This window comes from Rhinatrema bivittatum, chromosome 3 (genome assembly GCF_901001135.1).
Source record: "Rhinatrema bivittatum chromosome 3, aRhiBiv1.1, whole genome shotgun sequence".
NCBI classification, from domain to species: domain Eukaryota; kingdom Metazoa; phylum Chordata; class Amphibia; order Gymnophiona; family Rhinatrematidae; genus Rhinatrema; species Rhinatrema bivittatum.
Window position 1 is genome coordinate 3,524,129 of NC_042617.1, and position 26,031 is coordinate 3,550,159.

A 26,031-nucleotide genomic window follows, 5' to 3' on the forward strand; every position below is an offset into this window, starting at 1 on the left:
AAGGATTGGATAAGTTCTTGGAGGAGAAGTCCATTACCTGCTATTAAGTTCACTTAGAGAATAGCCACTGCCATTAGCAATGGTTACATGGAATAGACTTAGTTTTTGGGTACTTGCCAGGTTCTTATGGCCTGGATTGGCCACTGTTGGAAACAGGATGCTGGGCTTGATGGACCCTTGGTCTGACCCAGTATGGCATTTTCGTATGTTCTTATGTTCTTATCCATTTGTGTGCTCGTCTGTGCTCCTGTGGGATGTAAATTTGATTGTCCAGATCCCTCTCCGTTATGAGGCTGCTCAGGCGGCTGCAGGCTCTGTGGGGGTTTATCCTCCTATCTCTGAGACTTGCCTTAGGCTGTGGGTCTCAGGGAAGTAAAGTTTTTTACTTGGAGGAAAAAAAAAAAAGGTTTTTCATTCTGTCAGGCAGCGGCACGGCTCAGCTGTGCAGGCGACCTCCTACCCTCTGTGTGGTGGTAAGAAGGGCCGTTTGGTCCGGGGACTGCTTTTTTCTGTGGTTTTGGTGTCTTTTGGTCTCCCTGTGTAGGGGAAGCTTACCCCCGCCGTGATGGCCCATGGTGCTGTGTGTGGCTCTTCTTCACGGCTCAATTGGAGTGTGCTCTGTGTCAGCTGTGCTGAGGGAGGGGAGGGCACCTCCGGTCCTACGGCCACAAAGCAGAGTCACAGGTCAGGCATTTCGGGGCAGGAAACATGCCTGGACTCAGGGCTGGATGCTGTTTTTTGCCTGGCCAGTCTGGGAGCGGCAACCACGTCGGATTTTTTGGCGCCTCTTCCCACACCATTGAGGAGAGTGGGGAAGGGTCCTCCGCGTTTGTCCCCATCTCGATCGACTTTGGGGACGGTCGGGGGGGGGGGGGGGCTGGAGGGGGAGGAAAGCCCTTTGCTGCCAGAGTCTGCCACATGCCCTGGGGGGGGGGGGGGGCTGGAGCAGGTAGAGCTTTTTCCCCTGAATTTATTTTATTGCTCCATGATGCTTATTTGGCCAGGCAGCAGTTTCCTGGTGCAGTTACACATGCCCAGTCTCTGCCGGCCCAGCCCGTGGAGAGGGCTGGGTCCGGTTCTGCTCAGACTAATTCAGGCCGGCTATGGGTTCCCCCTGTGCAGAGAATTCTCTGCCCTCTGTCGGGGGGTTGCTCGGGGAGAGAGAACTCAGAGGGGTCCGACAACGCTCCCAGAGAATCAGGGAAGGACCTGACCAGGAGGTTCTGGTGGGTCCAGTTGATCCGGCAGACAGAGATGGGGGTCAAGGTGACGACCCGGTGGTTTTGGTTCCTGAGTCCGATGACCTGAAAGTGGCGCAACTGTTTAAGTGGGAGGAGCTGGATGCTCTATTCCTTTGGCCTTTCAGGTTTTGGGGGTCAAAATGCCTCAGGAGGACCTGGATTTGGAGGGAGTGGACCCAGTCTTGGATGGGATGAGGGGCCCTCCGACGTCCTTCCCCCCTACCACAAGGCGGTTAGGTGGCTGGTTGAAACAGAATGCAGGACTCCTGATGCTGGCTTAAAAATTGGTAGGAGCATAGAAAGCTCTATCCTTTGCCTGAACAGGACTTGGAGTCTTTTTCTCTTCCTAAAGTCAATGCTGCGGTGGCTGCAATCACTAAGAGAACCACTATCCCCCTGGTAGGATCCGTGGCGTTGAAGAAGGTGCAGGATCGTAAGTTAGAGGTGCACCTCAAGCAGATATTTGAATTCTCGGCCTTAGATTTGAGAGCGGCGATTTGTACTAGTTTCATGCAGCATGCGTGTCTCCGCTGGGTGCAACAGGTTCAGGAAAGCTGCCAAAATCTGGAGAGGATGCAGACAGGGCTGAGCGGATCGAAGACGCAGTGGCTTATGGGGCAGATGTGCTATATGATTTGGTTCATACCTCCTCTTGTGTTATGGCTTCGGCTGTGGCGGCCAGAATATTGCTCTGGTTGTGAAACTGGGCAGTGGATGTGTCCTCCAAAGTTCAGTTAGGCTTGCTGCCCTTCCACGGTTGGCTTTTGTTTGGGGAGGATCTCGAGCATTTGATTCATTCACTCAGGGATAATAAGGTCTCCCGCTTACCCGAGGATACGCCTAAATTCAAGCGTTTTTTCCAGGTGCCGTCTTGGTTTTGTTCTGATAGAAGATCAAGACCCTCGAGGGCTGAGCCTGGGTCGCAGAGGCAGTTCTCTCCTGGAGGTCAGTCCTGGGGGCAGTCCTTTTGGGGTTCTTGAAGGCCATTTCGTGAAGCCACAGGAGGGTCTGCGGCTGGAGGTAAGCCCTTGCAATGAGGTGAGGCCGGTCCACTTTGTTGTTCTTATTATAGGAAGTCGTTTGACTCAATTTTACGATGAGTGGGCCAAGATTATGAAGGACCAGTGGGTTCTGAGTGTGGTAAGATATGGCTACACTTTAGAATTTGCTCGGCCTGTTTGCAAACTTTTTCAAATTTCTCCTGGTGGTCCCATGAGCAAGCAGTCTGTGGTGCAGGAGACCCTAGATCTTCTCCAGTGCTTGGGGGCTGTAATCCCTGTTCCCTCGGCAGAGGTTCGCACAGGACGCTACTCCATCTATTTTGTGGTCCCAAAGAAGGAGGGCACATTTTGTTCCATTCTCGATTTGAAGAAGGTGAATGCAGCCCTCAAGGTTCTGCCCTTCAGCATGGAGACTTCTCGGTCCGTGCTAGCAACAATTCGCAAGGGAGAGTTTCTGGCTTCCCTGGATCTCACAGAGGCCTTTCTCCTCTTTCCCATCCATTCGGACTTGCAGCATTTTCTTCGCTTCATGGTCTTGGGGGAACATTTTCAGTTTTAGGCCCTTCCTTTTGGACTGGCCACAGCCCCACGCTCCTTGACCAAGGTAATAGTGGTGGTAGCAGCGGCTTTTTGGAAGGAAGGGGTTCTGGTGCACCCATATCTGGATGACTGGCTTATCAGAGTAAAGTCGGAGGCTCTCTGTCATCAGTTTGTCAGCAGAGTTCTCGATGTTCTTTAGTCTCTTGGTTGGCTGGTAAATGTGGCAAAGAGTCATTTGGCACCGACTCAGTCCTTGGAGTACCTGGGCACTTGGTTCGACACTCTGCTCGGCAGAGCTTATCTTTCAGAGGCGAGAGTTCTCAATCTGCAGAGTCGAATTTGCCGGTTGTTGCAGTTGTGAGTTCCCAAAGTGTGGGATTATTTGCAGGTTCTGGGCTCGATGGCTTCAATCTTGGAGTTGGTCCCATGGGCGTTTTTCTATTTGAGGCCGTTACAAAGAGTGCTTTTGGCTCATTGGAACCCGGTCTCAAAGGAATTTCAACTGCTGTTATCTCTCGAGGGCATTGCCAGAGAGAGTCTTGGTGGCTTTGGACTCCCAGACCTGTTCGTGGGATGGACCTTGAGGTTCCGGACTGGATGATAGCTACTACCAATGCCAGTCGCTCTGGCTGGGGAGCAATTTGTCAACACCATTCAGTCCAGGGTATCTGGTCTGCGACAGAATCTGCATGGTCTATCAACCGATTGGAGACCAGGGCGGACTGTCTAGCTTTGCGAGAGTTCTTACCTTTGGTAAAAGGTTGCTCGGAGAGGATTCTTTCAGACAATGTGATGACAGTGGCCTATATCAATCGGCAGGGCGGAACCAGGAGTCAGGCAGTAGCTTGGGAAGCACAACAATTAATTCTTTGGGCAGAGACATACCTAGAGCGAATAGCTGCGTCCCACATAGCAGGGGTCGAAAATGTTCAAGCGGATTTCTTGAGTCGGACTCAGTTGGACCCAGGCGAATCGAAATTGTCGGAAGCCGCGATGCAGCTCATTCATAATTGGTGAGGATCTCCTCACGTGAATTTAATGGCGACTCGTCAGAATGCCAAAGCGTTTCGATTCTTTAGTCAGAGGCGTCAGCACGGAGCCAAAGGCGTCAATGCTCTAGATCTACCTTGGCCACAGGGGGCCCTACTTTGTGTTTCCTCCCTGGCCGTTAGTGGGCAAGGTGTTGCATCGCATAGAGAAACATCACGGAGAGGTGATCTTGGTCCTCTGGAGTGGCCTCGGCGACCATGGTTTGTGGATCTGATCAACTTGAGGGTGGATGGGCAGATTCACGTCGGTCATCTGACAGGCCTTCATCAGGGCCCCATATTTTTAGTCCAGGCCGCTCACTTTTGTCTAACGGCATGGCTTTTGAGAGGCGGCGGTTGAGGCGTAGAGGTTATCCAGAATCAGTCATAACCACCTTGTTGCAAGCCAGAAGAAAGTCCACTAATATGGCTTACATTAGAGTATGGAAGGTGTTTGAGTCCTGGTGCGCTGCTCACAGAATCCATGCTCTCAAGCCCTCCATCCCTGACATTTTGTCCTTTCTTCAAGAAGGTTTCGCTATGATGGCACACGAGTAATTTGTAATCTATACCACCCATATTTCTCTTTATCGTGCCCTTCTGTAATCCTTTGTGATGGTATTTAACTTAACAACGGTATAGAAAAATTTTTAAATAAATAAAAATAAATAAAATAAAATAATGGCTTGTCTCCTAGTTCCCTTAAAGTACAAGTGGCGGCCTTGGGCTGCCTTCATGGTAAGATCGAGGGTTCCGCTATTTCAGCTCAACCAGATATTAGGTTCCTCAGAGGAACAAAGAATTTGCGGCCTCCGGTCAGAACAGTTTGTCCATCCAGGAACCTTAATCTGGTCCTCCGAGGTTTGTGTGCGGCGCCTTTTGAGCCTCTGCGGAGAGAAAACTGAAGGACTTGAGTCTCAAAGTGGTTTTTCTCGTTGCTATATGTTTGGCTAGAAGGATTTCGGAGTTGCAAGCTTTGTCCTGTCGGGACCTTTTCCTTCAAATTTCAAATTCAGGGATTTCATTGAAGACAGTGCCTTTTTTGCCGAAAGTGGTTTTCGCATTTCACGTATACCAGACAGCGGAACTTCCAGTCTTTCTAACGGTAGATGCATCCGCTTCCCATACGAAGGAGCTCAAGCGGTTAGATGTTCGACGAGCTCTATTGCGCTATCTCGAGGTAATGGATGATTGCAGGAGGTCCAACCACCTTTTTAGTTTGTGGAGCAGCCCAAAGCAAGGTTTCAAAACTTCTAAAGATACTATTGCACGTTGGTTGAAAGAGGCGATTATTTCTGCTTACATTACTAGTGGTTGGGAGATTCTGGAGGGTAGGCGTGTTCATTCTACGCGTTCGCAGGTGGCCTTCTGGGCGGAGGCGCAATTGGTATCTCCTCAGGAGATTTGCAGGGCAGCGACTTGGAAGTTGCTACATATCTTTGCGAGACACTTTCGTTTGGATGTTGGACATTCAGGTTCTCCTTCCTTTGGCGGTTCTGTGAGCGGGACTCTCCAGGTCCCAACCTAATTAGGGGGCTTTGATACATCCCAGGAGTCTGGACTGATCCGGGTACGTACAGGGAAAGGAAAATTGGTTCTTACCTGCTAATTTTCGTTCCTGTAATACCACGGATCAGTCCAGAACCCGCCCAATTTGAGGAGGTGGAGAGTTGCCCGTTCAGCTGTAGTATCGTTCTTATGCATACAAATTTGTTTCAAGCAGTTAGGTAGTTTTGAATCTTTTTACATAGTTAGTTTTGCATTGGCTTTTCTACTGGATTTCTCCTTTATGCTTGGGTACAGATCAATACTGAGGAACTGCAGGTGGCACTGGGGCTTATGAAGCAGTGTCAGTGAAACTTTCTCTGTCTCCGTCTGCTGGAGGGGAAGCAAAACCCAGGAGTCTGACTGATCAGTGGTACTACAGGAACTAAAACTAGCAGGTAATAATCAATTTTCTTTCTTTAGGGCAGTCAGATGAATCCAGCTTTTTGCTCTTGGCTGCCAAATGTTTCTAGTATAGTCCTCCTGTGTGATTACTTGTTACAGGGATTACTGGTAAGTGTTAGTCCAGTTCCTAGACTAATGTTCCTACATTAATCTCTGATCTCAGTGTTGCCTGTTGGCTATTGAAATGGTTATCTGTTTAAGCAAGTTTTTTGCTAGTTGGTCCATAGTTGCTTTTGAAGAGAATACTGGCGGGCTGATGTCACTGTGGGGGTATATATACTGTGAAGTCAGATTGCTCCTTCTCCATCTGCTGGCAGAGGTGCATAACCCACTGGACCTGAATCCAGCTGACCCATCTTAAAGAAAAGGAAATTATCAGACAAGTAGTGATTTCTCAATCTGTCCCAACAATCCTTCAGCAGTGTTGCTTACTAAAATGTTGAAAAGGACCGAGCCCTGCAGCACCCCACTAATAAAACCCCTTCCTCAAAATGAGCTCCATTTACCACTACCCTTTGTTGCCTCCCACTCAGCCGGTTTCTAACAGTCTGGTTACACACTGTGCAATCTGCATGGATGGTCACAAAGCTACGTTCCTCTAGTAGCACTGTACAGATAAGTAGTATAGTAGTGTGCTGGGATCATTTGGTGACATGTAGTGTTTGATGTCCTGGAGTTTGGTCTCTCTTTTCTTTTCTGGTCACAGTCTGGTTACACACTGTGCAATCTACATGGATGGTCGCAAAGCTACGTTCCTCTAGTAGCACTGTACAGATAAGTAGTATAGTAGTGTACTGGGATCATTTGGTGACATGTAGTGTTTGATGTCGCGGAGTTTGGTCTCTCTTTCTTTTCTGGTCTTAGTCTGGTTACACACTGTGCAATCTGCATGGATGGTCACAAAGCTACGTTCCTCTAGTAGCACTGTACAGATAAGTAGTATAGTAGTGAGCTGGGATCATTGGGTGACATGAAGTGTTTGATGTCCCGGAGTTTGGTCTCTCTTTTCTTTTCTGGTCACAGTCTGGTTACACACTGTGCAATCTACATGGATGGTCGCAAAGCTACGTTCCTCTAGTAGCACTGTACAGATAAGTAGTATAGTAGTGTACTGGGATCATTTGGTGACATGTAGTGTTTGATGTCGCGGAGTTTGGTCTCTCTTTCTTTTCTGGTCTTATTCTGGTTACACACTGTGCAATCTGCATGGATGGTCACAAAGCTACGTTCCTCTAGTAGCACTGTACAGATAAGTAGTATAGTAGTGTGCTGGGATCATTTGGTGACATGTAGTGTTTGATGTCCTGGAGTTTGGTCTCTCTTTTCTTTTCTGGTCACAGTCTGGTTACACACTGTGCAATCTACATGGATGGTCGCAAAGCTACGTTCCTCTAGTAGCACTGTACAGATAAGTAGTATAGTAGTGAGCTGGGATCATTGGGTGACATGAAGTGTTTGATGTCCCGGAGTTTGGTCTCTCTTTTCCTTTCTGGTCACAGTCTGGTTACACACTGTGCAATCTGCATGGATGGTCGCAAAGCTACGTTCCTCTAGTAGCACTGTACAGATAAGTAATATAGTAGTGTGCTGGGATCATTGGGTGACATGTAGTGTTTGATGTCCCGGAGTTTGGTCTCTCTCTTCTTTTCTGGTCTTAGTCTGGTTTCACGCTGTTAATTCTGTGGTTCTGTGCTTAGCTCAATCTGACTTCACTCTTTTGCTTCTCTTGTTCTTTGCTGGGCACAGTCTGGCTACACACTATTACTTTTCTGGTTCTGTTCTAGGCCTAGTCTGGATACATGCTGTTGGACCTCTAGTCCTATGCTGGGCCCAGTTTAATTTCAGGCTGTTACATCACTGGTTCTCTGCTGTGCTGTTTCAATTATTTTGTTCCCTCTGTAACCTGTTGATCCTTTTTTTTGTCTTTTATTTGCTCAGGATACTGACCAAGTTATTGGATAATTACCAGGATGATCTGCTGCCCTGGCACGAGAGCATTGAGCCCTGTTTATCCTCCATGACGGCTCACAGTAATGACCGAGAGGTAAGATGTGATATCAGATCAGGACTACCAGGGCTGTGAGAGTTTTCAGCCTTCTGACGTCCTCGCTGAGCACTCATGAGGCAGTGTCGCTGGTTACGCAGTAATTCTATAGAATTAAGTATTTTCGTAGGATTCACACTTGACCATATTACTTAGAAGTTCCTCCCCAAGGTGTTTTACCTGATGAGCTTAGACCTGTTCCAGCTCGTCTCTCCAGTCATCTGTTCCTTTTCCATTCGGCACAATAAGTTTCTCACACTTCCTCTACTTTTTCTCAGTTGTCTAAAATTCAGTATATTTGTTTGCTGTGGTATGTTTCTTGTGTTAAATTGTAGGTGAGAGCTTTTTACTGGACAGCTTGTTTGTTGGACTTTTACTTCTAATGAATGTTCTCCAAACTCATCTGTGCTGCATAACCAGCATATTTACTATGGCTTAAAATGTCTGCAAATCTGGATGCCCACAGCCAGACGTGATTCCTACACAGTCTAAACACTGAGGAAAAACAAGGTAGCGATCTGGCTGGACATACACCCTCCCCATGATACCCTGCCTTGTTTAGCGGAAGTAGCTGTGGGAGCCTAGGGCACATCTGTGAATCACAGGTGCTGGGGGAGCCTGGGAATCGTCTGTGGGTGCCGGGGAAGTTTGAGGCACATCTGTGGTGGTCATTTAAAAGAATACATAGGGAGGTGGAGGAGAGTTGAAGTGCCTATCGGAGGGTGGACGCTGCTGAAAAATTGCCTCTTCAATTTCAAATAGAGGGCTAAGGGTTCTCTAGCCCCTACAAGGACTTCCGCATTTCCTGACGTCATCCGACTGCGACCAGTGAGAGGTATAAGAACCGGACCCCTTAGGCGCTTCAAGTGAGTTGGAGGAGAGTTGAAGTGCCTATCGAAGGGTGGACGCTACTGAAAAATTGCCTTTTCAATTTCAAATAGAGGGCTAAGGGTTCTCTAGCCCCTACAAGGACTTCCGCATTTCCTGACGTCATCCGACTGCGACCAGTGAGAGGTATAAGAACCGGACCCCTTAGGCGCTTCAAGTGAGGTGGAGGAGAGTTGAAGTGCCTATCGGAGGGTGGACGCTACTGAAAAATTGCCTCTTCAATTTCAAATAGAGGGCTAAGGGTTCTCCAGCCCCTACAAGGACTTCCGCATTTCCTGACGTCATCCGACTGCGACCAGTGAGAGGTATAAGAACCGGACCCCTTAGGCGCTTCAAGTGAGGTGGAGGAGAGTTGAAGTGCCTATCGGAGGGTGGACGCTACTGAAAAATTGCCTCTTCAATTTCAAATAGAGGGCTAAGGGTTCTCCAGCCCCTACAAGGACTTCCGCATTTCCTGACGTCATCCGACTGCGACCAGTGAGAGGTATAAGAACTGGACCCCTTAGGCGCGTCGGCGCGTCGCCGAAGCCGTGCGCGCCAAAGGGGAGCGCGGCTTTGTTGAAAATTTATTGGAAAAGTTTTCGATCGGACTATTTATTTATTATTTATTTATTTATTTATTTATTTGTGTTTTTTTTCTATACCGGCATTCACGGAGTTCGTATCATGTCGGTTTACATAAAACAAGGGGAGAGCAATAAATAACTATAACTTGAGCGTATACATTACAACTTATAACAAATTATAACAAGTGCTCAGAAAAAGAAGTTACAATAAAACAGGGATGATTCTAACTGGGAGTAGAAGAAGAGGATGATAGAAGATTAACAAGAAGTAGAACGTTGCGGTGGTTGTTAATGTCTATATCAGTTTAATAGAAGATGACGATCAGTCTTGCTGTATTTGGTGTAGGAGAATCAGTAAGGGTCCGGAAAGGCTTTCTTACTATACCAATAAGCCGGAAAGAAAGCCGGAAAGGCTTTCTTGCTATACCAATAAGACCTGGTAATAGTAAGTACCTTGAACTGTTTTTTCCTCGAATATATATCTGAAGCCTCCAACTCACTTTTGAAAGCAGCAAAACGTATTGAGAAAAAGGTTTAAGAAGTGATCAGGTGGTATTTGTTATTTCCAATTAGTAGTATGCCTCACACAAAACGGAAGGCAAAGGTAAAGGAGATAACTGCATCTTCTCCCATACCGGAAACTTCCCAGCCCCTGATATCTACTTTTTACACCCCAGCATCTGGGTTAAAACCGGAGGACTTGGCCGCTTTAACCTCTGGTGGAGAGCAAACACCGGGATTAATGGCCGAAATATCTTTAAGCCCCAGCGCACCGAGCACTCCTCCTCCACCTTTAAACATTACCTCTGATTTCTCAATTTTAAATCCATTGATGCAAAAGGAAGGAGAAGGAGTTCCAGCTACAAGTGGGGAATTTGAAATAGAAGCATCTGGGAGTCTATATCCTGCTTTGACCAAGCCTGAAGAAATAACAATGGACACTCTTTGGGGGGCAATAAAATCATTGGAAACTGCATTAGTGAATTTAACCAAAATTACTATAGACTCTAATCAACGGTTTAAAAATATTGAATTATCCATATCAAATTCCGATGCTAAAGTAACTCAAATAGAGAATCGATTAGACAAGATGGAAAAATATCAGCAGAAATATGTGAAAGCAGAAATAGTGTATGAAAAAAGGTTTGAAACATTGGAAAATACCCTGAAGTATTTAAATCTAAGGGTATTAAATTTCCCTAAACATGATTTAATTTCCCCTTATGATATGTTTAGAGAATATTTGATTGAGGTTTTGAAATTGCCCTCACAGGCTATTCCTACTGTTTCAAAGATATATTATGTTCCATCTAGAGGAAACTTACCTGGTAAAAATGAAAAGGAAGAATTATCTTTAAATTTAACAGGGATAATTGAATCTGATTCAAACACTGTTATAAATAACAGGTCTGTTTTACATGTTTCATTCTCTTTTGCAATAGATAGAGAAACAGTTTTTAAAGCTTATATGCGTAATCGGATGACTAGTTTCCATGGTGATAGAATATGGATATATCCCGACTTCTCAAAGTTGACACAAGATAAGAGGAAAAAATTTCTAGGCCTAAGATCAGAGACTGAAGCAAAAGGAGGGAAAATGCTGTTGCGATTTCCTTGCAAATGCGAAGTCACTTACCAACAGCAGAAATATATATTTTTTGAAACATCACAGCTCCGTGTGTTTCTAGATTCAATTACCCAAGAGAATGTAGCTGTAGAATCAGTAGCAGTAGTAAATGATACCAGTTGAACTCAATATTTCAATTGTTGTTCTTTAGGGGATGTTTTTCTCCCTACAGATTTCCTTATGTAATTGCTCATTATTTCGTCTGCTTTCTAGAGCTATTGTTTGTGTATGAAATTTCTTTATTTTGAATATAAGATGTATTGATAGTGGAAGAAATGTAATTATCATAAGTTTGATTTCTTGATCATCTATATTCAATGGATACCATTTTGTTATAATGAAAATGCAAAATTAAAAATTAAAAAAAAAAAAAGAATACATAGAAACATAGAACTTGACAGCAAAAAAAAGACCATATGGCCCATTCCCTGTACATACCCAGATCAATTAAGACTCCTGGGTTTTGCCTCCCCTCCAGCAGATGGAGACAGAGAGAGTCTCACTGACACTGTTACTTAAGCCGAGGTGCCTCCTGCAGTCCCTCAGTGTTTCTCTGTCTCTACAGATGGCGGAGGTGCAAACCTGCAGTCTGACTTATCATAAAAAAAAGAAAAGAATCCATAGCAAGGATCTGTGTTCCCTGTACGTACCCGGATCAGTCCAGAAAGTGGGTTGAGCCTTTATCAGGACAGAACCTACCCTGCATCCCTTCAGTATTTGTCTGTCTCCAGCAGATGCAGGCAGCTGAGCCTGCGGTTCCCTTTCTTCTGTAGTTTCCATTTCCCTGTGGGGGTTTTCTCCTCATAGTTTGGCAAGATCAAGCAAGTATTACCTATCTTACCTCAGTTTACCCTATGTTACCTATGTTACCTATTTATTTATTTATTTATTTTTAATTTTTTTATATACCGAAGTTCTTGTAGGGACTACAAATCACTCCGGTTTACATAGAACAAAGAACTGCTCAACAGAGAGCGGAGCTTTACATGGAACTGTAGAACATATGGAACAGTATAACTGGTAGACAATTTAACATAATGATAACTTAAAATAATAGTTTAACTGGTAATAAATAAAGAATTATATTATTTAATATAAGCAGTATAACTATTTAACGTAGAAATAAATATTAACCAAAGCCAGATATATATATGAGATAAAGTGAATTTTGAACTCAAAGATAGTTGTCCTGTTGCAGGACAACAGGTAACCTATGTTACCTCATGTTACCTCATGTTACCTCATGTTACCTATATTACCTATATTACCTATGTTTACCCTATGTTACCTATGTTACCTCAGTTTACCCTTTGTTAAAATGTAAACCGATCCGATATGGTTATCGACTATGAAGGTCGGTATAAAAAACTGTTAAATAAATAAATAAATAAATAAATCTTTGCTAAATTTAAAAGCAAAACAAAAAAAAATACTTTCATGGAGACATCTCTGTCTCCTAGAGGGGCTTGCCCCTTGATTATTCAGCCTAGGCTCCCTTTCCCGGTGACTTTATTGTTTGGGGCGATACTGGTGGTCCAGTCACTCCCCCTCTCTGGCTGCTTTGACCCCGAGTCGTTTAATTCCTCGGGTCTCCTGGCAGGGAAGCTCATTCCCCTGCAATTGCTTTAAAAATAAATAAATGAAGAACGATTTGGCAGCAACACAGCCTTACTTTTACCCCTGCTTTGCTTCAAGGAAGGTAGCGTGCAGGGTTCGTTCGCTTGCTTTGCTCACCGGTGCAGCCCGGTGCTGCCCGGTGCAGCTGATTGCCTTCTCCACAGCAGCTCTGTTCTTTTATCATGCCGCGTTCAAATGTGTGTCTAGCCTGCAGGGAGCCTGCCTCACTGCTCTCCCACGATGGGCTTTGCTCTGGGTGCCTGCCGGGTGGGGAGGGTCCCTCCGCGGCAGCAACGAGACCAGCAACCCGGGGTTGGGCTTCTCACTGCGTGGCCAGGCCGTTCCCTGCACGGCAAACTGCGGGAACGGCGGCCATTTTGAGAGCAGGTTTCTCTTCTGAATCGGGGCTGCAGGAAGGAGGAGAGCCTGATTCGCCTATTTCTCCCCCTGACTTAAGTCCCGTGCATTCCCCGGAGTGGATCCCTGACCCATCCTCCCCTCCCCCTCTTCCCGGGAAGTCTAGACCTCATTTTTCTACAGATTTTGTGCTTTTAATGCACAAATCCTATCTGGCTATCCTGCAGGAAGAGGATGACCCCCCTCTAGGTCCCCCTCCAGCGAAAATCCCTCGGATGCCTGTTCCGCAGCCTCCTGCGGTGCCAGATGGGCAGGGCTCCATCAGGATCAGGGTGGTGCCGGGGGTCCCTCCCCCTCCTGGACCCCCCTCAAGCATCCATGTTCCCTGATCCTGATCAGGATTCTGATTTTGCTGCTCCCAGGTCCTCCACTCGAGGGTGACAACCCACGTGTTCTTCGTTTGTTCCAAAGGGAAGAGCTGGATCCACTCATTCCCTTTATTTTGCAGGAGCTGGGAATTGAAGTGCCACCTGAGGATACCGTTACAGCCTCTATGACAGCTAACGTGGACCCGGTCCTGGCGGGACTTAGGGCTCCTCCAAGAACATTCCTGTTCCATCCTATGCACAAGCTGCTGCTCCTTCGGGAATGGGAGTCTCCTGAGGTGCAGCTACGAGTGGGTAGGGCAGTGGATAAGCTCTAAACCTTCCCTGATGAATGCTTAGAGTTGCTTAAAGTTTCCAAAGTGGATTCTTCCATCTCCGCTGTTACCAAACACACCACCATCCCAGTGGTGGGAGCTAAGGCATTGAAGGATGTTCAGGACCGCAAACTCGAGCTTTACCTCAAGCGCATCTTTGAAGTCTTGGCCTTAGGAATCCAGGCGACAATCTGCAACAGTCTCATGCAGCGGGCAAGCCTCAGGTGGGTTCAACAATTGCTCAGCACCCAGGACCTCCCGTCTGCAGAGGCAGAGCAGGCAGAAAGGCTAGAGGCGGCAGTGGCGTATGGGGCTGATGCCCTTTACGATTTGCTCAGAGTGTAGGCCAGGGCTATGGTTTCCACTGTATCAACCAGACGCCTCCTCTGGCTCTGCAATTGGGCTGTGGATTCCTCCTCCAAGTTGCAGTTGGGCACGCTTCCCTTCAAGAGTAAGTTGCTTTTTGGTGAGGAGAGAGCAAGTTTCATAAGCTTCCGGAGGACCGCCCAAAGCAGTCTAAATCTTTCTTTCCTTTGCGCTCTTGCTTTAGAAGCCAAAGTCGGTATAATAGCAGAGTGAGGGGATCCTTTCCAAGAGGTACCTCCTCCAGATCTCAGTCCTGGTCTCATTCCTTTTGTGGCCGTCGTCCCTTCCGGGATGGCAACCCACAGCACTCGACCACAAAGTCCTCTCCACAGTGAGATACGGCTGGCTCATTCCTCCATTCCAAACTTAGGTGGACGGCTGTCCCTGTTTCTCGAGGAATGGGTCAAGATTACGATGGATCAGTGGGTCCTAGAGGTGATAGAAAAAGGTTACGCATTAGAATATGCTCGGGACCTACCAGATCTTCACATAATCTCTCCTTGCGGAAGTCGGAAGCAGCCAGCGGTCGACCAGACTCTTGGCAGGCTACAAGAGCTCGGTGCCATAGTTCCAGTCCCGGTGGAGGAACAAGAGTCTGGCCAGTATTCCATCTATTTCGTCGTTCCCAAAAAGGACGGTTCTTTCCATCCAATCTTGGATCTCAAGCAAGTCATCTGGGCTCTCAAGGTTCCCCATTTTCGAATGGAGACCCTGAGGGTGGTGATAGCGGCAGTTCGTTCGGGCGAATATCTGGCCTCACTCGACTTAACGGAGTCTTACCTGCACATCCCGATATGCCACGACCATCAGAAGTATCTCAGTTTTTGTTTAAAAAGAATAGGAAGAGCAGCTGGGAGTCGCTGCGAGGCAGCACATCTCCTGTTCCGAGGTTGCTGTCTCTTCGATAGGCTCCTGTGTTTTCCCTTTCCGGCGCCTTGCTCTCTGCCTGCCCTGCGTGGTTTTCTCTTTCTTCCTGCCCAGCCCTGTTTGTTCAATGCCGTGTGGGGCTGCCTGTTCTGCCTGCGGGGACCCGCGAACGCGTCTATCCCATGATGGCCTCTGTGCTCGATGCCTCCCCGGGAGGGAGAGACCTTCGGGGAGCTCCATGGAGGTTCGGTCTGGTAGGCGCTGTGAGCCTGGGAGGCTCGGATTAGCACGGCAGCTCTAAGAAGACCCGTTCCTGCTGAGTGCGGGAACAGTGGCCATTTTGGCCACATTCAACGCTCCTGCGTGATCCGCAGAAGGAGGTAGGGATTCTCCCCCCCTTTGTCTCCAGAGGTTGGGGCCTCCGGGGAAGGACCTGAGGCTGCCGGGGCTCCTCTAGGGAGTGAGGAAGGACTCCGGGGGTCTCTGATGTGTCCTCCTCCTTCTCTGATTATGTGCTTCTCTTGCACCAGGCCTATAAGGCAGGAAAATCTGCTCGAAGGAAGTCTGTGAGGGAGCCTTCGGTGAAACAGCCCAAGAGGTCCAGGGCAGATCTGGGAGCATGAGAGTAAGATACCTCTCCAAATACCTCTGACAAGGAAGATCGCCAGGAGCTGGGCCCTCAGGATTCTGTTCCAGTATGGGATAAACCCTGGATCCCTAAAAGGCTAGAGGATGGAAATAAATAAAAAAGCGTAACCAGCAGGGAGCGGCAGCTACTACCCTTAAGAGAGAACATGGGAGTAACCTGCATGGAGCAGCAGTTACTACCTTGGGAAGCTTGCTGGGCAGACTAGATGGACCATTTTGGTCTTTTTCTGCCGTCATTACTATGTTACTATGTTAGATAACAGTCCTGGAGTCAGTCATTTCGAGGCTGTTGGTCCGGCAGAGATGGCTCCTCCCAGGGAGCAGGTGGTGCCAGATCTTCCCAATGATGTCAGGCTGGTTCATCCCTCGGTTCCAGTGATAGGAGGCCGGTTGGGTTTATTTTATGAGGCGTGGATCAAGATCACGTCTGACCAGTGGGTCCTAAGCGTGATAAAACTTGCTTACGCTTTAGAATTTGCTCGGCCACTAAGAGACTGCTTCCTGATATCCCCATGCTCTTACTGGGAAAAGAGAATGGCAGTAAGAGACACCGTTTCTCGCCTGTGCCAACTGGGAGCCATCATTCCAGTTCCTCCAGGTGAGCAAGGAACAGGTTGCTATTCCATCTATTTCATCATTCTCAAGAAGGAGGGCACGTTCCGTCCGATCCTCGATTTGAAAAAGGTGAACAGGGCTCTAAAAGTTCCTTGTTTCCAGATGGAAACTGCATTCTGAAATCGTGCTGGTCCACCCAGGAGAATTATTGGCATCCCTGGACTTAACTGAAGTGTACTTGCATATAGGAATTCGCTCTCATCATCCGAGATATTTACAATTCATGATTCTGGGGGAACATTTTCAGTTTTGCGCTCTGCCCTTTGGTCTGGCGATCACGCCTCGGACCTTTACCGAGGTAATGGTCGTGGTGGCGGCGGCTCTCCTCATCCTTATCTGGATGACTGGTTGATCCCTGCGAAGTCAGAAGCCCTTTATCGGAAGGCGGTGGATCTGGTTCTCTGGCGCCTAAAGTCTTTGGGGTGGATAGTCAATCTCTCCAAGAGTCATTTTGTTCCCTTCCTGAGTTTGGAATTCCTGGGGGCGCATTTCGATACAAAAACGGAAAAGGTCTTTTTAATCAAAGAGCGGATTTCCAAGCTATAGACTCAAGTTCGCGGCTTCTTAGAAATGCGAGTACCCAGGGTCTGGGATTACCTGCAAATACTCAGATCTATGGCCTGTACCTAGGAGTTAGTTCCCTGGGCCTTTGCCCATTTGAGACCTCTTCAGTCTGTGTTGCTTTCTTGCTGGGAACCGTTATCGGAGCATTTTCAGCTTCTTCTCCCTGAATTTGCCTGTTCCAGTCTCTCTTGGTGGCTCCTCTAGGACAAGTTGACCCGCGGAGTGGATCTCAATATCCCAGTCTGAACGATTGTCACCACCAATGCCAGTCTATTGGGCTGGGGAGTGGTGTGTCAGAACCAGTCCGTGCAAGGTTGCTGGTCACCAGAAGAAGCCTCTTGTTCCATCAATCACCTAGAGACGAGAGTGGTGCGCTGGCACTGTTGGCATTTCTGCCCTTGGTGGGGGGAAAGCCAGTAAGTGTCTTGTTGGACAATGTGACTACAATAGCTTACATCAATCGAAAAGGAGGGACCAAGAGTCAAGCTCAGGAAGCCCATCTTTTGGTTGCCTTGGCAGAGCAAAATCTGGATTGCCTAGCAGCCTCAGACATAGCGGGCTCGGACAATGTGCAAGCAGGTTTTTTGAGCCGGCAGCATATAGACCCCAGAGAGAGGGAGCTGTCACAGGCAGCGATGTGCCTCATCATTTGCTGGTGGGTTTTGCCATGTGTGGACTTGATGGTGACTCCCCACAATGCAAAGGCCCCATGCTTCTTCAGTCGTTGTAGAGAAAGAGGGGTGAAAGCGGTAGATACTCTGGTTCTGCCCTGGCCAACGGACGTCCTACTGTATGTTTTTCCTCCTTGGACGTTAGTAGGCAAGATTTTGCGGCACATAGAGGCTCAACCGAGCAAAGTGCTTCTGATAGCTCCAGAGTGGCCGAGGCATCTGTGGTTTGCGAACCTAGTCAGCATGGCAGTGGACGGGCCTTTACAGCTCGCCTATCTACTGAATTTTCTACATCAGGGCCCCGTTTGTTTGGATCAGGCAGATCGATTTTGTCTAGTGGCTTTTGAAAAGCAGTGATTGAAAGACAAGAGTTATTCGGTTGCAGTCGTCACTACCCTCTTACAATCTAGGAAGACCTCCACTTCTATTGCTTACGCAAGCGTCTGGAAGGTTTTTGAGTCCTGGTGTTCTAGTCTGCAGATGGACCCTAGACAAGCCACAGCGGGACATATTTTGGCCTTTCTCCAGGAAATTTAGTGAAGGGGTTGTCCTTTACTTCTCTCCAAGTTCAGGTGGATGGGTTAGGCTGTTTGCGAGGAAAGGTTCGTGGAGTTGCTCTTTCGGTTCATCCGGACATGTGTTTTCTTACCGGGGGGGGGGGGGGGGGGGGTGTGAAGCATTTGCGCCTTCTGATCTGGCAGCAGTGTTCTTCCTGGAGCTTAAACGTAGTCTTAAGAAGCATTTGCGTGTCTCCCTTTGAACCTCTGAGGTGTGCGACTATGAAGGACCTCACCTTGAAAGTGGTGGTCTTGGTGGCTATCTGTTTGGCTTGTAGAATGTCCGAGCTTCAGGCTTTATCCTGCAGGGAACCCTTTTTGCGAATCTCGGATGATGGGGTTTCCTTGCGGACAGTGCCTTCCTTTTTACCTAAGGTGGTGTCATCTTTCCACTTAAATCAGTCGGTAGAGCTTCCATCCTTTTCAGCTTTGGATCCCTTGGAGCCGTGTTCTAGAGACTTAAGATGTTTAGACATGAAGCGCGCATTGATGCGATACTTGGAAGTCACCAACAGTTTCTGCATGTCAGATCATCTCTTTATTCTGTGGAGTGGTGCCAAAAAGGGGGATAAGGCATCAAAAACCACCATTGCGCGATGGTTGAAGGAAGCTATTGCTTCTGCTTATATATGTCAGATTTGCCTGGTTCCGGAGGGGTTTCGGGGGCATTCTACTTGTTCTCAGTTGGCCTCCTGGGCCGAGTGTCAGCTAGTTTCTCTGCAGGAGATTTGTAGAGTGGTACTTGGAAGTCATTGCACACTTTCCCCAGGCATTATCGTTTGGATGTCCAGGCCCCAGAGGCCATGGGCTTTGGGGAGAGTGTGCTTCAAGCGGGTCTCTCTCAGTCCCACCCCACATAGGGAAGCTTTGGTACATCCCAGGAGTCTGGACTGATCCAGGTACATACAGGGAAAGGGAAATTGGTTCTTACCTGCTAATGTTCGTTCCTGTAGTGCCACGGATCAGTCCAGGGTCCTGCCCTCTGAAGGTTATGGGTAGTGGGGAGAACCCACTTGATTTGTTTTTAACTTTCTGTACTTTCTCTGAAAAGTGGCAGAGGTTCCGTTAGTCCTACACGGGGTATTGTGTGGGCGCAGTTTCGTTTTTAAGGTTTTCCTCCTCCCTCTGCTTGTTTGGGGGAGTCTCGTTGGTTTAGTTGTTTACGTTTCTGACTTGGATATAGAATAATACTGAGGGACTGCAGGAGGCATCTCAGCTTAAGTAGCAGTGTCAGTAAAATTTTCTCTGTCTCCATCTGCTGGCAGGGATGAATAAACCCAGCAGTCTGAACTGATCTGTGGTACTACAGGAACGAAAATTAGCTGGTAAGAAACAATTTTCCTTTCTATCTGCCCATTCATACAAATGAGCACTCCTAAATCTCTCATGCTCTACTATTCTTAGGTCATCTTTACTTTTCCTCAGTTTTCCTTAACATCTGAAAGCAAGGTACAGCATAAGAAACAACTAATACAAAACATAAAATAATAAACAGACTAAACAAATTTCAAATACAGAATAAAACAGCAATAAAAATATCAGTACAATACAGCAGACAAGAAATCAAAGCAATCAATACAGCACTGAAATCTGAAAGATAAAATAACAATGCAGATGAAATAATAAAATCTAAATACATGAGCGCTATATCAATGAACTAAATAAGCACCTAAATATAATGTGTAATACATATACTGTACCTGCACAGAAATAAAGCTTTTCCCATCATTCAAATCAAAGCCCAGTATTAATTCCCTCTTCTCTTCTTGTTTCTTCCTCCTTTTGTTCCTTATTCCTTCTTTCCCTCTCATGTATTCTTCCCCTCCCTCCATTCTTTTCTTGTCCTCGCCTCTGTTCTTCTTCCCTTCACATCCTGCTGTGTTCCCCTCTTCTCTCATTCCTTTCTGCGTCTGTGGCCCGCTCACCCCTCTCCTACGTTCCACCTCCCTCCTGTAGCTTGTACAAGAGTTCATTTGCTTCCTGCATCGCTTGGCCACCAGTAATAAAGACTGTGCAGTGGTGATGTGCCGCCTGGGCATGAAGGAGGCTCTCACTAAAGCCCTGGACAAGCACAGCTCCAACCTGCTTCTAGTGACGGAGCTGCGGGACCTAGTGACTGACTGTGAGAAGTATGCCAGTCTCTACAAGCAGATGACCACCAGCATCTTAGCTGGCTGCATCCAGGTGAGGCACCGCAACAGCTCCCAAGGCACTCATGGCTAGTCCTGTGCCACACCTGGCCTGCTGTTTCCAGGTGAGGCACCTCTGCTAGTCCTGGTTACAGAGGGTGTTGGGCAGGCTGCTGCAGATCCTGGTGCTGTGGTATCTATGGGCATCCCCAGGAGCTGATTCTCTGGTTGATGTGTGAGAGGTATCAGTGCTGAGCTCTGGGGGCTGATTCTCTGGTTGATGTGGGAGAGGTATCAGTGCTGAGCTCTGGGGGCTGATTCTCTGGTTGATGTGGGAGAGGTATCAGTGCTGAGCTCTGGGGCTGATTCTCTGGTTGATGTGTGAGAGGTATCAGTGCTGAGTTCTGGGGGCTGATTCTCTGGTTGATGTGGGAGAGGTATCAGTGCTGAGCTCTGGGGGCTGATTCTCTGGTTGATGTGGGAGAGGTATCAGTGCTGAGCTCTGGGGGGCTGATTCTCTGGTTGATGTGTGAGAGGTATCAGTGCTGAGCTCTGGGGGCTGATTCTCTGGTTGATGTGTGAGAGGTATCAGTGCTGAGCTCTGGGGGCTGATTCTCTGGTTGATGTGTGAGAGGTATCAGTGCTGAGCTCTGGGGGCTGATTCTCTGGTTGATGTGTGAGAGGTATCAGTGCTGAGCTCTGGGGCTGATTCTCTGGTTGATATGTGAGAGGTATCAGTGCTGAGCTCTGGGGGCTGATTCTCTGGTTGATGTGTGAGAGGTATCGGTGCTGAGCTGTGGGGGATGATTCTCTGGTTGATGTGTGAGAGGTATCAGTGCTGAGCTCTGGGGGCTGATTCTCTGGTTGATGTGTGAGAGGTATCAGTGCTGAGCTGTGGGGGATGATTCTCTGGTTGATGTGTGAGAGGTATCAGTGATGATTCTCTGGTTGATGTGTGAGAGGTATCAGTGCTGAGCTCTGGGGGCTGATTCTCTGGTTGATGTGTGAGAGGTATCAGTGCTGAGCTCTGGGGGCTGATTCTCTGGTTGATGTGGGAGAGGTATCAGTGCTGAGCTCTGGGGGCTGATTCTCTGGTTGATCTGCGAGAGGTATCAGTGCTGAGCTCTGGGGGCTGATTCTCTGGTTGATGTGTGAGAGGTATCAGTGCTGAGCTCTGGGGGATGATTCTCTGGTTGATGTGTGAGAGGTATCAGTGCTGAGCTCTGGGGGCTGATTCTCTGGTTGATGTGTGAGAGGTATCAGTGCTGAGCTCTGGGGGCTGATTCTCTGGTTGATGTGTGAGAGGTATCAGTGCTGAGCTCTGGGGGATGATTCTCTGGTTGATGTGGGAGAGGTATCAGTGCTGAGCTCTGGGGGCTGATTCTCTGGTTGATGTGTGAGAGGTATCAGTGCTGAGCTCTGGGGGCTGATTCTCTGGTTGATGTGTGAGAGGTATCAGTGCTGAGCTCTGGGGGATGATTCTCTGGTTGATGTGTGAGAGGTATCAGTGCTGAGCTCTGGGGGCTGATTCTCTGGTTGATGTGTGAGAGGTATCAGTGCTGAGCTCTGGGGGCTGATTCTCTGGCTGATGTGTGAGAGGTATCAGTGCTGAGCTCTGGGGGCTGATTCTCTGGTTGATGTGTGAGAGGTATCAGTGCTGAGCTGTGGGGGATGATTCTCTGGTTGACGTGTGAGAGGTATCAGTGCTGAGCTCTGGGGGCTGATTCTCTGGTTGACGTGTGAGAGGTATCAGTGCTGATTCTCTGGTTGATGTGTGAGAGGTATCAGTGCTGAGCTCTGGGGGCTGATTCTCTGGTTAATATGTGAGAGGTATCAGTGCTGAGTTCTGGAGCTGATTCTCTGGTTGATGTGCGAGAGGTATCAGTGCTGAGCTCTGGGGGCTGATTCTCTGGTTAATATGTGAGAGGTATCAGTGCTGAGTTCTGGAGCTGATTCTCTGGTTGATGTGCGAGAGGTATCAGTGCTGAGTTCTGGAGCTGATTCTCTGGTTGATGTGTGAGAGGTATCAGTGCTGAGGTCTGGGGGCTGATTCTCTGGTTGATGTGTGAGAGGTATCAGTGCTGAGTTCTGGGGGCTGATTCTCTGGTTGATGTGCGAGAGGTATCAGTGCTGAGCTCTGGGGGCTGATTCTCTGGTTGATGTGCGAGAGGTATCAGTGCTGAGTTCTGGGGCTGATTCTCTGGTTGATGTGTGAGAGGTATCAGTGCTGAGCTCTGGGGGCTGATTCTCTGGTTAATATGTGAGAGGTATCAGTGCTGAGTTCTGGAGCTGATTCTCTGGTTGATGTGCGAGAGGTATCAGTGCTGAGCTCTGGGGGCTGATTCTCTGGTTAATATGTGAGAGGTATCAGTGCTGAGTTCTGGAGCTGATTCTCTGGTTGATGTGCGAGAGGTATCAGTGCTGAGTTCTGGAGCTGATTCTCTGGTTGATGTGCGAGAGGTATCAGTGCTGAGCTCTGGGGGCTGATTCTCTGGTTGATGTGCGAGAGGTATCAGTGCTGAGTTCTGGGGCTGATTCTCTGGTTGATGTGCGAGAGGTATCAGTGCTGAGCTCTGGGGGCTGATTCTCTGGTTGATGTGGGAGAGGTATCAGTGCTGATTCTCTGGTTGATGTGTGAGAGGTATCAGTGCTGAGCTCTGGGGGCTGATTCTCTGGTTGATGTGCGAGAGGTATCAGTGCTGAGCTCTGGGGGCTGATTCTCTGGCTGATGTGTGAGAGGTATCAGTGCTGAGCTCTGGGGGCTGATTCTCCTGTTTACATTTCAATTTTGATTCTTCTGTTGCAGATGGTTCTTGGGCAGATTGAGGAGCACAGACGCAGTCATCAGTCCATTAACATCCCCTTCTTCGATATCTTTCTAAGAAATCTCTGCCAGGGTATGTCCAGTTAGTGCCAGTGAGCTGTACAAAGACTTGCGCTAGTGGACAGTTCTGTAGAGTTTCTGTGGGTCCCCTTTCTTCTCTTGTTTCTTCCCCTCTCCTCTATTCCTGGGTTGGATTGTTTTTATTCTGATAGTACGGTCTTCCTCATCTTCATCCCCCATTACAGGCTCTAGCATGGAGGTGAAAGAGGACAAATGCTGGGAGAAAGTGGAAGTCTCCTCGAATCCTCATCGAGCAAATAAATTGACAGACAGGAATCCGAAAACCTACTGGGAATCCAATGGCAGCACAGGCTCCCACTACATCAATATCTACATGCACCGAGGTGTGGTTATCAGGTGAGGGAACAGGAGATGCGGGATTATCGGGTGAGGGAGCAGGAGATATGAGGGATTATCAGGTGAGGGAACAGGAGATGAGGGGTTATCAGGTGAGGGAGCGGGAGATGAGGGATTATCGGGTGAGGGAGCGGGAGATGAGGGATTATCGGGTGAGGGAGCGGGAGATGAGGGATTATCGGGTGAGGGAGCGGGGAGATGAGGGATTATCGGGTGAGGGAGCGGGAGATGAGGGGTTATCGGGTGAGGGAGCGGGAGATGAGGGGTTATCGGGTGAGGGTGCGGGAGATGAGGGGTTATCAGATGAGGGAGCAGGAGATGAGGGATTATCAGGTGAGGGTTTATTGGGTGAGAGACAGAGTGGAACGGATAGCAGATGTTGTATGGGGTGGAGGAGTGTTACAGCATAGAAATTTATAGGATGTATAAAGTGGAAGAGGTGGCAAAAGATAGACGGATAGAAGTAGAGGAGGAGGACAGGGTGGAAAAATTTAGGTTGGGTAGAGTGGAATGGTAGAAGAAAGGAGATTAGAGGTGGTATGAGTAGAGGAAAATAACTGGAAAGGAGAGAGTTGTATAGATTGGGGTACAGGTTGATAGGATAAGAGGAATGGAGAACAGAGGAAAGGAGTAGAAGGTTAGAGATTATATAAGGGGAGGAAGGAGATGGAAAGATAGAGGCAGTATAGGTAGAGAAATGGAGTGGAAGGATAGAGGTATAGGGGAGGAAGGGAATGGAATGATTAGTGGTATAGGGTAGAGGAGGGGATGGAAGGATAGAGGTATAGAGAGGGAAGGGGATGGAAGGATAGAGGTTGTATAGAGAGGAAGGGGATGGAAGGATAGAGGTTGTATAGAGAGGGAAGGGGATGGAGGGATGAGGGTTGTTATAGAGATGGAATAAGGGCGATGCGAAGGATAGAGGCCTTACTAGAGAGTAGGGGGAGGGAGGACCCCTCCCCCCCCCCCCCTTTCCCCCCCCCCCCCCTGATCGGCAAGGAATAGAGGTTGTATAGAGACGGAGCGGTGGATGAACGAATAGAGGTTGTATAGAGAGGAAGGGGATGGAAGGATAGAGGTTGTATAGAGAGGAGGGGGATGGAGGATAGAGGTGTGTATAGAGAGGAAGGGGGATGGAAGGATAGAGGTTGTATACAGAGGAGGGGGATGGAAGGATAGAGGTTGTATAGATAGGAGGGGGATGGAAGGATAGAGGGTTGTATAGAGAGGAAGGGGATGGAAGGATAGAGGTTGTATAGAGAGGAGGGGGATGGAAGGATAGAGGTTGTATAGAGAGGAAGGGGATGGAAGGATAGAGGTTGTATAGAGAGGAAGGGGATGGAAGGATAGAGGTGTATAGAGAGGAGGGGGATGGAAGGATAGAGGTTGTCTAGAGAGGAGGGGGATGGAAGGATAGAGGTTGTATAGAGAGGAGGGGGATGGAAGGATAGAGGTTGTATAGAGAGGAGGGGGATGGAAGGATAGAGGTTGTATAGAGAGGAGGGGATGGAAGGATAGAGGTTGTATAGAGAGGGAAGGGGATGGAAGGATAGAGGTTGTATAGAGAGGAGGGGGATGGAAGGATAGAGGTTGTATAGAGAGGAGGGGATGGAAGGATAGAGGTTGTATAGAGAGGAGGGGGATGGAAGGATAGAGGGTTGTATAGAGAGGAAGGGGATGGAAGGATAGAGGTTGTATAGAGAGGGAAGGGGATGGAAGGATAGAGGTTGTATAGAGAGGAGGGGGAGGAAGGATAGAGGTTGTCTATGAGAGGAGGGGATGGAAGGATAGAGGTTCTCTATACGTACCCAGATCAGTCCAGATAGCTGGGTTTTGCCTCCCTTCCAGCAGATGGAGACAAAGAAAAACTCTAAGAGCTCCCACTATTAACCAGGCTGTAGCACCTGCGTTCTCCTCAGTATTCTCTGTCTCCAGCAGAGGAGGTGGCACACAGCCTGCAGCTCTGACAACTTAGTTTTTGCAAAAAAAAAAAAAAAAAACAGGGATTAATAAATAACAAGCAGCTCGAGTAAGGCAAGAAAGAACCTTTATTCCTCCCAGGGGCTTGGCAGGTCTAGTGTGACCATCCTCCCTGGTTGCAGGTTTCATGAGCAGGGATGGTGGCCCAAAATTGCTCCCCTCTCTTCAGTGGCGCCAGGGTGATACCGGTGGTCCGGTCCCCCCCCCCCCCTGTTTGTGGATTCGGAGAAGTTTCCTGGGCCGTTAAAGTTGCATTAATATAAAAATAAAAAAAATAGTGCAAGCGATGAGGTTCGCTGCCAGCAGCCTCCCTTTTTTTTACCCGGCACGGTTGCAGTTCTCAGCCAGACCCTATTTGTGCCATTGTCTGCGCCTCAGGACCTCAAGTATATTTTTTATCGGTGCCCCCCCTCCCCTTCCTGCTGCGATGCCGCGAGACACCCGTTCGGCCTGCGGGGAGCTCTTTTCGCGGCTCTCCTGCGATGGGCTCTGTGTGCATTGCCTCCCAGAGAGGAGGGTCCCTCACGAGCGGCGGGGGCAAAAGCAGGCAAGACCCGCAGTGCGGGCAAAAAACCTGCTACTTCGGCGCCTCGAGGCTGATCCGTTCCCGCTAAGCACGGGAATGGCAGCCATTTTGGAATCCCTCAGCGCGACTGGCAGAGGGCAGCGGGGGAGGGGGATCTCCCACCCGATCTGTCTTTGACTGGTTTAAGTATGATTTTCAGAGGAGGAGCACGATCCCCTCGAGAGGGGTTCTAGGGGCCCAGTCCCCAATTTCTCGAGGTCTTTGGGGGTTCTGGGGGCCATACTAGTTTTACAGCAGACTTCGTGCTT

The 26,031-nt window shown here is 48.3% G+C and overlaps 1 protein-coding gene across 1 annotated transcript in view; it reads left to right on the plus strand.

The window, feature by feature from the left end:
- LOC115086658 (cullin-9-like) overlaps positions 1 to 26,031 on the plus strand; it is a 582,584-nt gene that overhangs the window by 249,583 nt on the left and 306,970 nt on the right. Inside the window, exons 13-16 of the mRNA XM_029592817.1 lie at positions 7,699 to 7,804; positions 19,804 to 20,031; positions 22,783 to 22,873; positions 23,046 to 23,217. Coding sequence (XP_029448677.1) covers positions 7,699 to 7,804; positions 19,804 to 20,031; positions 22,783 to 22,873; positions 23,046 to 23,217 — 597 coding nt within the window. The remainder of the gene's footprint in view (positions 1 to 7,698; positions 7,805 to 19,803; positions 20,032 to 22,782; positions 22,874 to 23,045; positions 23,218 to 26,031) is intronic.